At 39.4% G+C, this 14892-nt stretch overlaps 1 protein-coding gene across 21 annotated transcripts in view; it reads right to left on the bottom strand.

Moving 5' to 3' along the window:
* Positions 1-14892, bottom strand: part of tjp1a (tight junction protein 1a) — a 104420-nt gene that overhangs the window by 25940 nt on the left and 63588 nt on the right. For 13 of the 21 annotated variants that reach the window (XM_032507388.1, XM_032507546.1, XM_032507759.1 and 10 more), the window contains 7 exons: positions 5029-5085; positions 3868-3992; positions 2991-3093; positions 2399-2726; positions 2108-2214; positions 890-1058; positions 555-690 (listed from right to left, as the gene is read on the bottom strand). In XM_032507388.1, coding sequence (XP_032363279.1) covers positions 555-690; positions 890-1058; positions 2108-2214; positions 2399-2726; positions 2991-3093; positions 3868-3992; positions 5029-5085 — 1025 coding nt within the window. The remainder of the gene's footprint in view (positions 1-554; positions 691-889; positions 1059-2107; positions 2215-2398; positions 2727-2990; positions 3094-3867; positions 3993-5028; positions 5086-14892) is intronic. The other 8 variants (XM_032507413.1, XM_032507531.1, XM_032507614.1 and 5 more) reach the window with 1 other exon arrangement.

Genomic DNA, 14892 nt, shown 5'->3' with positions numbered 1-14892 from the left:
TAATATGTACAGAGTATATGCATGTAAAAGCTATGAAATGGCATTGCATTAATTAAATTTGCATTATAAAATATAGATTGTATTACAATCAATGTTTATTCTATTGGAACAAGTAATGGCTACACATGTAACATTTGTGTTGAGTATTTAATAAACCTAGCATGGCATGATTCAAGTGAATGACTATATAAAGCTGAGATAACCTGATAAAGTTTAATTGTGATTCTCTGTACAGAAAATAGTTAAAAGCATCTAATATACGGTGGTGAGATCAATCCCTCCACTCTTCCCCAGTACTCTCACAGAGCAAGGCTTTATTGGAACTCAGTCATGGCTCCAGAGGGAGTGCAATGGTTTATGCATGCAATGTCTTTATCTATTGATTTATGCATTAGTGGTGCAAGCTACTTACTCAGCACCCAACAACCCGTGGGTGTGAATACGATGTATGAGGTTGGAGTGGTGGGAGTAAGGATGTATGACTGTGGCATGTGTGCAAGCTGTGTCCCATCACCACATTGGCAGTCAGATGTGCGCATGGGTACTTTGCTTACCTGCCATTGCTGATCTGGCGCGGTGAGTGACGGAGAAGGTCCGATGGTTCGGGCCTGTCAGGCGAACGTGATCGACTACCTCGTCCGTGGGATCGATTGGAATGGTCTGATGTCAGTGAGTGTATTTCTGAAATGTCTGAATTTGAAATTTAATATGTATAAGCATTTAATCAATGACATTAATCAAGATACATTTAGAATAACAAGACAAATCTTATTAAGCACTTCTTTATCAGTGCTTAAAATTTTTGTCTTGTGTAAAAACACTGTCACAGTGCATGCAATCAAGTGCTAGCGGCATCCAAAAAGGCACTGCTACATGTCTGTTGTCTCACCATCTCTGTCGGAATTATTGGCTGATGGGATGCTGTCATCAAGGTCGGGAATGTTGAGCAGCGTGGCTCGATCATCTCTCTGCACCACCATTTTCAACTTGCCCTTTGACCTCTCAATCAGCTTCTTGGCATCTATTAGTGATAGGTTCTCTGTAACGGTGCCATTGATCTGCCACAGGAAGAGGAGAGGCTCAGCATGAAAAATGAAAAGACAAACCATCTTCGCAGCATATCTTTCTGTAGACCTCACAATGTGCTTTTAAAAAATATGGGATCATGACAAGAGTAATTGTGAGTAGTTTCCCCTGACCGTAGCAATAATGACACCTAGGAGGCTATAAATAAGTTTAAAAATGTATATAATTAGGATTGCAATTATTTTAGTGCTTTATTATCTTCATTCAAGCATTTATTTCTCCTGTTCAGCATTTACATTTCAAATAAAAAAACGTCTCTGCCTCTCTTCATAAGAATTGATACAGTAAATTGGATTTTGAATGCATCTTTGAAACGTGAAGGATTTTTTTTCTCTCCTCAGAGAATAGATTGAGTGAATAAAAATACAAAGGAATGGAAGGAAGGGAATGTGCGGTATTCCTGCTAGTGAGCTTGCATACTAATGAACTGTGACTTCACTGTGAGCCACATTCAGCCGCTCACAGATTACCACAGCAGACTATTGAACGTTTTCAGTGAAAACTGATTGTCCCTTCTCTTTGACCTCATCTCACTTCTTTGATACATACATACATACATTTATTCATAAATACAGTGCACATACAGACATACATGCACACACCTGGACTTAAATTCACACCTGGTCACTTTACTACTATAACACTGGACTCAACACAGACACTTTAATAATAATTTATGGTCTTTTCTTTGTTTATTTGATGAATGTTCTTATTGTTGTTATTATTATTATTGTTATTTAGTTGTCTTTATACTGTCTTTTTTTATGTATTTTTTATTTCTTTTTCTTGCTAAAACTGCTGATGGAATTTTTAATTTCCTCGCGGGAGTCATCCCAAAAGGATTAATAAAGAGAAGTCTAAGTCTAAGTCTATTTAATGCTATCTTTAACATTCAATAATCATTCTAATGAAATACAGTATATGTATTTTTAACTTCCCCATTACTGTGTTTCATCCACTATTAAAACCTCTATCTTACCCGTAGGCTCATTCATGCAAATACTGCTCTCTTTTCACTCACCTTGAGTACAACATCTCCCTCCTGTATGTTTCCATCTCTGGCAGCAAGGCTCTCAGGAGAAATGTCCTTCACAAAGATGTGGCTGGCTAACCGCAGTCCATATTCTACTTTCAGAGTTAATAAGCATTACAAAGTAAAATTAACAACTTGACTAATCACTTGGTTCTCTACAAATACAATTAACATGCTAGTCAACATTAAAGTTCTGATTGACCTTTACAGTGAGTACCAGTAAAGCTGAGTCAACATGCATAGTCAACTCTTTAGGTGCTTGGACATTGTGTGGCTCACCTTCATTTTTGCGGGACTTGACAAGCGTGACCTTGGCAGGCCTGGGTGGAGCAGAGGAGGTTTGTGATCGGCGATCAGACCGTGGTGAGATGCTCCTCTCCCGCGAGGCACTGTGATCCCGCCTGCCGCTGTTGCTACGCTCACGATCGTGACGCCTGCCAGTGCCAGTGCCTCCACTTGCTCCTCCGTAGGCACTTTGGCTGCCATGCCCACTGTGGTGGTCATGGCCCTCATCTTCATCACTGTCTTCTTCCTCGTGCTCTGACATTGTCTCCCTGTCCCCTGGCCGAGAAACGGGAATCTGGACTTTCCTTTTCCGACGAATAGTCTTGGAAGAGACAGAAAGTTTTCAGTGTTAAAGAAAAAAAAATGAAGAAAAGTCAAAATTCCTGTTAAACTGGTATAAAATAAACAGAAAGCAATAAAAAAATAAATAAAAAAAAACATTACTGTTTCACAAAACATTCTGTCAAATAGCAATAAGAAGTTATTGGACCCCTGAAGTCATGCCTTTGTAACATCGGGGGACACTGAGAATCACTCAATGTTACACAAACTCAGGTTTGGTAGATATCTTCAGAATCAAACTTACTATCTTTGCATTTTTGCCACTCTTTCGTAGCTGCTGCACTGCGTAGGCATGCTCTACGTTGTCCATAGAGACGGCATTGACCATCACCACGCGATCATTTTCTCTGAAACAATAACAAAAAATGAATTAACAATGACTAGTTGTAGAGATCTATGTAAATCATAGTAGTGTGGTTGTATGCCTCTGGGACCCAGTCAAGTTGCAGTTTACATCCATGTCTGTCCAGACTTACATTATATATACTGTATATTTATGAAACAATTTAATAAAAGGTATTAGGTGTATTTTTGGCAAAACAGTGATGCTTCACACACATCTTCAACCCTGGCAGCACAGAGGATCTATACAATCACCACAGTTGCAAGATTATTGTCACCAACTCAGTTTTTAACCAAATGTCTCTGATTCAGTTCCTGGGGGATGGTGTTGAATAGGGGTGGAATGGTTCATGTATTCATATTGAAACGAAACGGTACAGGCTTTACGGTTCAGTGCATGAATTTACATGGAAAATACAGTAATGTGGAACTACGGTTAGATACGCGGGTTCTAATATTTTATGTGGCATTTTCTTTTGTGTCGTGCAAATGTTCCCCAAAAAAAGTTTCTTCCAGTCACTTTTTTTGCAGCGCTACCGTCACTGCATCGTAACATAGCGCCACCCAAGACGATTGTTATTCTTTAAAAGAAATGCAAAAAACCCTGTGATATCACGTTAACAAGAATGGGACGGACTGACAGACGGACAACCCACTGTCACCAGTGCGTCAGCATAATAAAATGTAACGAGAGAGATTTTTAATAGGAGCTTAATTTATTTAATTTTGAGGTCAACCTACAACCCACAAAATATAAAACGTAATAGTCAAAGACTTACTGTAGCAGTCCCTCGGCAGGACCTCCTTTCAGCACATCAGATATCACAATGGACGTCTCACCACTCTGGAAATGTGGGTTGTCTCGTCCCCCTGAGATGGCAATACCAAACCCAAACCCTGGGGCCTACACACACAGAAATGCACACAACACTGACTAATATGGCATACCTGACAGATTGAAGTTATACCAGACTTATATGCAAACAAAAACAGGTTAATAGGCTCTCTGTATGCTAATTATAAGTGACACTGCTATTTAAGTCAAATAATGTCATGGGCTTTAAAAGACTGGGGCATTTACTGTAGACAAGAAGAAACCTATGCATTTGCAAGTTATTTTGCTAATTTTCAAAGAGGTTTGAGGATTGCTGTTTTATTGCCTACACAAAAGGCAGCACCAAGGGAGCAAACCATGTGATGTAAATGGCTAATCTTACAACCACAACAACACAGGAGAACCGCAGGCCACATTGGGCTGCTCCTTCAACCTCAATTAAGTTGCCACTAATTAGATTACAGCAACCAGGCCAGTCTAGACAGGTGCTCTATACAATCCCAATGCACAACAGCATTAATAACTGCAGTTTACGGTCTCAAAGTTAATTCAGAAATTCAGCATACAAGACAATGAGTATATATATTTATCATCCATCTCTGGGGGAATATGGCTTTGAATAGTTTCGTAGTTAACCTTATAATGTTGATTGCGCCAGAGGGGGTACTCAGTTATGTGAATCGGTACAATTTATCATAATTACATGTACAAAAAGCACATGGACTAAAGCCTTCATCCCCTTCATTCCCTGGAGTTGTGTTAAGGAGAAAAGTATGTTGCCAACAGGAAGGAAGTGAAATGAAGTAGTAAGGATGTGAATGCTGATTTCAGTCTTCCTTAGCCTTGTTTCCTGCCATCTGGGTTCCTTGACTATTGTTTCACTACCACACATCCTGCTGCTACAGCTGGCCCTCTCAGTACAGAGAGAAGAGAGTTGAATGGGTAGAAAGAGACAGGGATGAAAAAGTGAAGAACGCATAAGACATATTGCAGGATTAGAATGCCAGACAAAAGCAGAGAGGGTAAAAGACAAAAAAGACGAAAGGGGAGAGTGGATGTAAAGTAGAAGGTGATGTAAATGTAAATAGTGGTTGTAAACACTTACCCTGTGAAGGGTCACTGTGTGCTGTTCCCATATGACCGTTTCCTCCATCGCTGCACTCTGCAAGAAACAAGAGGGAAACAATCAATATCTTGAGGTCAATTGTGTATGTATGTATGTATGTATGTATGTATGTATTCCATTCCAATAATTCTGCAACAAATACTGTCTTTGTAGACAAAGAATTAGAAATACCTGCCATGTATTGCAGTCCAATTTGACTTTTTGTATTTACCCGTAGTTTTTTTGTGTGAGAAAGAGTACTAACTTAATGCGTACATATTCAACCAGCATGCAAGACATACCTACACCCAAAATGCCATTAAGTCCTAAAATTCTGCACTTTAGATAAGAGTGACTACATGCACACTTTGTGTGTCCATATTTTGTGTAGTTTCAGTAGACAGAGTTGTTGTTCGGCTACCAGCAAGGTGGACTCTATTGCTTATTTGCCCGACTGAGTCCGGGAGTCCTAAAAGTCTACATGTGTAAAGATTATGAATAACAGCAGCATGAGTAAACAGCCGGCAGAGACTGACTGACTGACTGAGGTTTAAAACACTGAGTAAACATTCATATATTATTCCAGGCTGGGTCATCTGAGAGAGCTGAAGCAAAGAAGGTATTTAGCTGCTCCTCTGACCTGCCACACTAGATTAAACTGATGCTTGGCAGGCATCTTTTGCTTCAATTCAGTTAAATCACACAGGTTTCCCATAATGCATGATCTTTTATCGTAGGCTTTTTGTTTTATATTACTCCACATGAAGCACAAAAAAGCTAGAAAACTTAAAAATTTGAATCTATAAGAATGTCAGTTTTTACTGTTTCAGAATGGGCCTTTTTGTACAAGACTTAAATTCCTGCATTCTGATACCTTTTTAGGCACCAGTTTATTGAAAAAAGGGCTATATGTATGGCAAGGAAATCGCAAACTCCTGGTGGCAGGTAACATTTCAAAATACAAAATATAATGGAATATCATTATATTCAGTATTGCACTAAAAAGGCTTCCACATTCGGGACATGGGTCCAGATAAACTACTGATCCTAAAGTCAGGTTGTTTAATCACTAGGCCTATGAACAGCGCTTATGGCTACTTTTATTTGCCGAGGAGAACGTTTTGCTCCAAGTTGAATAATCTAGGATTGATGTACATAGGCTACTGCTTTTACTGCTAATTTGTACAATAATACAATCATGTTATGGACACAAAATGTTATGAAGTGCAATGTTTTCTACATTATATGGATAAAACAATTATCAGTATTGTTGAGCCTAAAGTGTAACGGACCACCACAGTTCATGCATACATGTGAACAGCGGATTAATTGCAGAGTTTAACCTACATAGTAAAAAAAGTGACACTACGTGAATGGGGCACAGCAGAAAGATGGTGTGGAACAACAGTGCTTGTTTAGGGTTTTCTTGTGTACTCCTATAGGCCTACACTTCGCATCAGGTGTTAAAACCAACTGTACCAAAACACAGAATTGGACTACTATTTAACGTGACTGTGAGACCTTTTTAACCGGTCATGAAACTGTCTACGTTTAGTACTGATGCGTTGTCGCTGCGCAGCCAGTCCCCCAGAGAAGCATGATCACTGGGAGAGTCTGGTACAACCTGAACTCTGCAAATGGAGATTCCGTTAGCGCTACCTTTCAGTTCCATTCAAAACGATACAGTTTATCGATCTTATCAGCGTCAGCGCATGTGCCAAACATATGCTGTGGATGAGAGGGAGGCTGGCTGTTGAAAATCAGACGTTTTTGGCGCTGGTGATTTTTCTTTGGCGCTGGCTATAAATCTCTTTGGAAGTTGCCAAAACTTTCTCTATGCAGGAAAAACCTTGAATGTGATAATGTCACTGCTATTTGGTAAAACAGACACTCCTAAATGTCTGTGTCTCAAAGCCCTGTTTTTTTTTAACTCCTCGAGTGCTCTGCTTCCCTCCAGTTGATGAAGCAACACTGCTGTCCTCGTCTGTCTGTCTGTCTGTCTGTCTGCCTGCAAGGAGTGATGGTACTGCTGTCTGTGGCAGAGTGCTGAGCACAGTCCAATGTGGCATGGGAAGGAAATAACATAAACACCACCACACGTGTCAGGGTGCTCATTTACTACAACTTCTATTATCAGCTTTTTAAAATAACACACCATGTCTTCTGTCCACCCTACCATTGTGATAATTTCACTCCTTCACCCCTTAATCATCATCATCTAATCCCCAAACCATCTCACTCATCATCATCATTACTGTCATCAACTTTCCTTAACCTAACTACACAGTTCACAACAGGTTCACACTGCAACGCGGCCAATGGCAATGATAAAGACACAGTGCAAGTGCCAGCTGATGAGAGTGTCTGGTCTTTTTAGACATGGCCAGACACATAATACTGTAGCTTTGTTGGGAAAAAGACAAAACTGAATACAATTAAGAAAAGACAGATTTCCTAGATACTTAGATTTGTCTAAAAAGGGGGCGGCGCGGGTTTTGAATCCGACCTACTACCCTTTGCTGTGTGTCATCCCCCATCTCTCTCCCCCTTTCCAGTCTACTATCACTATAATAAAAGGGAAAAAAGCCCCAAAAAAATTCTTAAAAAAAAAAGATTTGTCTAAAAAAGATTAAAAAAAATAAACTGTATCGTTTGAGTTTCAAGTAAGAATTACCTTTTTAAATGACTGATTGAGAGATAAGACCATAAGTCAATTATTTGATCAAACATAAGTCAATTGTTTATTTTGAATAATCGATTATTTAAATAGTAATAATAATAATAATTAAAAGTCCTTTTCCAAGCAAAAATTATGGCTGTTTCTGGCTTCTTAAATGCGAGCTGCAGTTCTTTATCTTAAAAGACAATACATTTTACATTTTTGGGTTTGGGGCTACCAATAGAACACAACAAGCAAAGTTATTCCGGTCTCTTGGAATGTATTTTTTCCACTATTTTCATACAACTTCTGAAAACAAAACAAATTGTTTCAAATTCATAAACAAATATTAGACAGATTAATTAACAATGAAAACAATCCTTAGTTGCAACCCTTAACTTCATTATTGTGAATATTCACATTTACGTTAAGAGTAATTTGTTCCCCAATAACCTTTGTTAACACAAGTCACAGCTTTTAAATGTCAGAGTAATGTCCAGACCTACAGGTGCTGATACACGACATCATTCAGCAAGGCGCAGCGTTGCCCAATCACATGTATGCAAGCGCACAATCCTGATGGATAACTTTGTAATGACAATGCTGTATTGCTCCTATTTAAAACTTTTTATAATTCTTACAAAAGATAAAATAGTTGTTTGACTTCTGATAAGCCTTTAAAACGCATCAATCTGTAACTTATCTGGACATCCTGGATCATAATTGATTGTTCACCAATACCTAAACAACATACAACCACCAGCGCAGCACCCTTGCACTGTTTTAACACAGGTCTTTTTTCAGTCTGAATCCCACATCAAGGTAAAGGCCTGTGACAGTAACCTATCCATACTGTAGGTCTCTCTCTTTTCAGTTGGCCTGAACCTGTAAGATACACAGTTAACCCTTTCACCCTAGTTTCCATGCCAGCTCTGTGTGGATGTTATTTATGTCCATAATTGGCGCAAAGGGCTTGGGTGTTCCGCTTCTATTTCTCTGCTTCCCCTCCTCCCCCTCCCTTGTCTGCCCTGGCGACTCCCACAGTAATGCCACTTTTGTGTGAAGGGACCTGACCCATTTAACCATGGCTCCCACCCGACATTCCCAAACACATCCATTCCTTTAAAGTGTTTTGTGATATATTCATCCATCCGTTCATCCATTCATTCCTCCAACAGTCCAGGCAGACAGGCGGGGCTACACTATGAGAAACAACAGCGTGCTGGGCTCATGTGACCGGGCGGTCAGGCAGGCAGGTGGCCTTGTCCTTGAACTGTGGGGTGCACTGATAGAGAATGAGGAAAATAGAAAGGCTGTGGACTGCTTATACAACATACATATACAGTACCAATAGACAAGGACACATAAAACTGTAGAGGATGACATGTTAATTGACATGTTCCTTTTAATTCCCTGCTCCCTTCTCTCCTGCCATCTCTCTCACACACACACACACACACACACAGACATTAATGCTAACCATTAAACCCAATCCCTATTTAAAAGCAAGCTAATACAATAAAGGACTTGTATATCTTTGTGTAAAACATATTTCGCTGGACAAAACCCTTGGAAAACGGTCCTACGCATCCACACCCCAACACACTAATTGTAAGCCTTGCAAGGGAGGGCAGTATGTAAGAGTGCATAAGCCATAAAAGCATGTACATGCTTGTAACAGTGAGAGGTCATAAATCAGGTGTATGAGTCATAAAAGAGACAGGAGATTAATAGCATAGTTTTAATTACTGTAATTTTTATTTAACATTTGAGTGGGTGCTGTATTAGAGAAACAGAGATTTTCTGTTAAGTATATTGCGTAATGTAGCATTGCAGTAGCATGTCCCATCACATGAAAAAATGGATTCATTTGCTCACACTGTTGCTTAGTTTGGTTTTAATACATTAAATGAACTACACATGCCAGAAAAAGTCTGCAAGATTGTTTTAGCCTGCGGGGTTCTGCACAACATCGCGCAGGAAAACAGGGCGCCATAAATGTAGTGACAGAGCCAGATGACCCAATGCCCCGAGAGCAGTGTCCAGCACAGCCCCAACTGGGGGCTATACAAAGGAGACAGGATATTACTTCTCGCTTTGAAAAGGTATTGTGTTATGTTTTGCAAAGATATTCAATACAGAAAACATGACGATGCACAACATTTTTATTTATTCTTCAGGTTTTCGTTTGTCTTTTAAAGTCGTTAATGGCCACAAGTGAACAATTTCTTTCTGCCAATGACCAACATATTTCGGCTCGTTATTCCAACCCCTCTGCTGTCAGGAGACAGGCTTGGGGTGGTGGTCCAGCACGGGGGGGAAGACACGTGCTCCCCCTCGCAATTTACGGTTGTCTGACTCTGACAAAAACAAAAGTAAAATAAAAAACACTGCATAAACTCCGCTACCATGTGTTTATTTAAAGACACGTACACCTACATGTAGGCCTGAGAGATTGCAATATAAGCCTGTATATTACTATTAGGAGTATACATATGTCAAGGATGTATAAATGTATATATATATATATATATATATATATATATATATAAAAAATAATCTTCAGTCCAATATAATACGGCAACACTGTTGCCCGCATCAGTGATCTCTTTCTATTCCGCATTCTTCCTACAGCCTAATACCAGTTTTTAGGTTGCCAAATAGGACACACGTTACTGCAAATTAAACTGAGATGTAGAGGGTTTTAATCTCCACCTCTGAAGTGCTGCTTCTTAACCGGATTACGTCTAGCCATGTTGTAAATAGTAGGGGCAAGACCTCAAAACTGAGACTTTATTGGGATGTGATATTTAAATTATGATTGTTTCCAGCCGCTGCATTTATCAATGTACGACCATTCGCACGCTCTGATTGGTGTGATACGAACATTTCATAAATCCCACGTGAGGGTCAATTGTCAACTGTCACAAACAATTCACTTTAATCAAGTGAATTTCAACAGCAAATTAAATTTTTGATACAGTATTATACACTTCCAAAACTAATTTATTACAGATAGAATCAGCTCTGCAGTCTGACTTTAATAGCCTACAACACTGGCTCATAACAAATAAATTACTATTTAAGAAAACCAAATCTCACATTATGATTTTTGGAATTCCACAGACCATCAAATCCAAATTAAAAGGTTACACGCGTAATTACATGGTCTGACGGTAGTTCACTGCAAAAAGCTGAACACACCAAATACTAAGGGTGTCACAATCTTGACCGAAATTAAGTCACAATCTTGAATATTAAATTAAAAAATAGAATCATCAATACTGCCACGCCCCAATGTCCCGTCCGGTCAGCTTGTCAAGCAGAAAAAAGTGTTGAAGTGCTGCAAGTCATTCAGCCTCCTGTAACTTAGCTACAGCCAGTAAAAAGATAGCATGGTAACCGCAGATGCTAGAGACCCATCAAAAGAACTTGAGCCCCTTCTCTTTCACAAGTGTGTGAAAGTGTAGAAGCATTTTGAATTTCCAGTGAGTTATGTTGACAAAGTTCACGTTGTCAACAAACAAAACCCACAGTTTGCAAGCTCTGCTATGTGTGTATATTCAGTGTGTTTACCAGTGCATATTAGCCTAGCAGCTTGTGGATATTTCTTCTGCTTATAGATTTATCCCAACAAAACCGCAAGGTTGAAATTTAGCCTGCATGCAAGCTTTGTAGCCTAAACAGAGCAGCTTACTGTATATTGGTTAAATTAGAGAGAGAGCAACAAGTTAGCAGAATGCCGTCCGCTGAGTTGTCCTCTTTGCTATCGGTCTGCTCAGCTGTTGTGCTGACTCGTTGGTGTATTAAGCCCCCAACTGTGCCTTCCAGGCAGCACTGCCTAGAAGACGACGTTGGGGGTTTCAAACATCAAACTCCATGTGGTGATTGTGATGCGTCTGCCCTCAGGATTGTCGGTACATTTTTTTCTTTTTACTTTATTGACAATTTGTCAAGTTTCCAATTGACTGAATATTTGTTATTGCTACATTATTTTATGTAAAATTGAGAATCGAATTGTGACCTTAGAATAAAAAATGTAATCAAACTGGGGATTTGGATAATCGTGACACCCCTACCAAACACCTTGGACTTTAGCTAGACTTGAGCTTTCATTTAAGTTTCATATTGATTAGATTTCAGAAAGAATCAACTTTGGTATTGATGTTCTCTACCGCTCCAGAAATTTTTTCTCTCTTACTGTTAGAAAGAAACTTGAGCAACAACTTATGTTACCAATTATGGACTATGCTGATGTTGTATATCAGGCACCCAGCCCTAATCTTCTCCCTCTCAATGTTGTTTACAACAGAATCTGTAGATATCTTCTTGGATGTCCTTTCAAAATTCATTGTATTATGTATGACAAACTGCCTCTACCATCACCCTCAATAAGAAGACATCAGCATTGGTTGCAGTTTATTTATAAATGTATACTACTATTGAAATGTATTTCAATTACCCTAGTTATCTAAAACAGCTTATTTGACCGTTTTCCTCTACCTATCACTTGAGGCATTCTACACAACTTTTATTTCTGTCCGTGCTGTATCTTTCGCTAAGCTAAGAAAGCCTTTAGGCTTAAAGCCCCCTCAGATTGGAATATTATACCTGTAAACATTCAATCCATTTTATCTCTCCACTCCTTTAAAAATGCCCTGTTTTCCTTTTACAGTACCAACTGTACCTGTCCATAACCCTCTACAACACCATTATACCACCTCTTCTAATATTATTACTAACAATCAGTTGTGTCAGACTGTTGTGTCTAATTATGATTGTACTATATATTTATTTATCATTAAGGACCCTCTCAAAAACAGGATGCTACATCTCCAGGGGTTACTCCTAATAAAGACAATATTTAACAAATGGGATGTGGCTTATTAAACAAAAACCAACAAAGAGGAATTTTATGTGTGGAAAGGTAGCTCAGTGTCAAATGTAATTTGGTGATCTCATGCACTTTCTTGCGGTAACATTTTAGATCATGCAAAGGCAAACACCACAGAACATGTTGGGCCAAAACAAACATGAACACATTTTTTTCTGGAGTAAAGAAATAATAAAAATACTGATGGTAACAAAGGATGCGGTTTATCTATGAAGTCACAGAGTTGTGTGAAACAATGGTGTGCTTGATGTTGCACAAACTGACGGCAGCCTAGTGTATTTATACATCTATATTAGTCAGACTTGAGCTCTGGCCAGCAAGGCCCAGGGCTGGGAAACAAAGAACCGCCACCAAACACACATGTGTACACACACACACACACACACACACACACACACACACCACACACACACACACACACACACACACACACACACACACACACACACACACACACACACACACAATCTAGCACTACAGGCCCTCTTGTTCAGTTACAGCCAGCCAGGCTTGGCCCTGCCTGGCCCACCATACCACAGAGTCCAGTACAGGAGATAACAGCTCGCTAAGACTCTTCAAAGGCAGATACTAATCCAGTTCTTTGGGGCATACTGATGAACGGACTGGAAAAATGGATGATGAAATGGACAATAATAACCTGCTGAAGAAAGCTATAATAAATAGGGTCATATGATGCGTGCAAGTCTTTAAACATGCCTCTCAGTGTTTGTAGTCATTAAACATGTTCACAATTACATAGAAACTGCACAAACTGAGTACACACTGCAAAAATCTTAAGAATAAGTGCACTGTAAGACCATTCAATCTGCAACCAAATGAAAAGTCAGCTGATAAATATTACTGAACTTTTGGGAAATAGAAGCATTCAGCCAAAAACAACCATCAACATGTGGACCTGGGTCCCCTATACCCAGTTGGCAGCATTGACTACACAATTAAGTGCTGTCAAACACATCCCTAAATACTTCTAGTTTTTTTCTCAACCAATAGAATTAAGTTTATCCACTTAAAATAAGAAAATTAACAAAGCAGTAGGTGACGCTGAGGTCATTAAGAGTAATGTTGTGAGCTGAGAGGAGGTTTGGATGGAGCACAATACAAGCTTTAACAGTGCTTTACCAATGAAACTGTTGTCCAGCAGGCCATTACTCACCACCTCCCTTCTTCTGAACCACAGGAATGTTTCACACAGTGCACGTATCAAATACAAAGTCTAAGATGCAGTATTTGACAATGATACACAGGATGAAAGTGTGGGAAAAGGGAAGAAAAATATATATTTCTGCTATTTAGAGAGAACAATTCATTACAAACATTAGATTATTCTGAGGTAAAGATACTGAGCAATGGGGCTAGCAGCAGCAAGTGTCTAGATGACAACAAGTGTGAGGTGAAATCCCGACAAAGCTTTAGGTTAATGTGCCTGCTCTTTTCTGATAGCCTGAGGCAGGATGTAAGCAAGAGCAGCCACATCACCCACAGGAAAACACTCACTTCCTGTTTGCAGGAAATAGCTTCAGCTTCCAGAGAAATCCCTGTTCACAATATTGAAAATCCCTTCTAGTATACTCACCTCATCTTACGACTTGAAACCTAAAGAGTCTCACTCCAGATTTAGAGGGCAGTTGGTGGATTCATCTCACCGTGTTTTTATTCAATACACTAAGGTCACACTATCAGGCACTACTGTAAACACACACACACACGCACAACTTCAACTGGGACTACTCAAATATAAGCCCTTTATCGTTCAATTAAAAAAGCTTCAAATGTCATTCTGGTGTACTGCAGAGAGGTAAAAACCCTGCAACAAAACCTGGGTAGGTGCATGTATTAGATGAGAGGAAAAGAGAGAAGTTGAGAATAACATTTAGGGATCAACTCTTAGACTGGCAACTTAAAGAACCACCACCCTGTGGCAGCAGCTCTCCCCTTCTTTGGGACAATTGTATTCACGGTAGCTGTATCTTCCTTCTTAGAGGACCCAAAGGAAAGAGAGGGGCAGCAGTACACTCAAACAACACATTATAAGAGACACACACAAGTTCTTTCTGGAGGGCAAGCACTCAACCACAAACACATGCAAATGTATTAAAGCCTCTAATGTAAGCTTTTACATTCTGTCTTTCAGATTACTGTGTATGTACTGTGCTGTCCTGTGGAGAGCACATAAAATAACAAACCAAACTAAATTTCTGTCATTATTAAACAGATGAATTTAGCAGCAGCCATTTTTAGGGCAGGTTGTGACTGTTAAGGGAGGAGAGAGGGCTGCAAGTGTGTGCAAACA

The sequence above is a fragment of the Etheostoma spectabile genome, chromosome 1, assembly GCF_008692095.1.
Source record: "Etheostoma spectabile isolate EspeVRDwgs_2016 chromosome 1, UIUC_Espe_1.0, whole genome shotgun sequence".
Lineage (NCBI taxonomy): Eukaryota > Metazoa > Chordata > Actinopteri > Perciformes > Percidae > Etheostoma > Etheostoma spectabile.
Note: the sequence above shows the minus strand (reverse complement) of the source record. Positions and strands in the feature narration are given on the sequence as shown.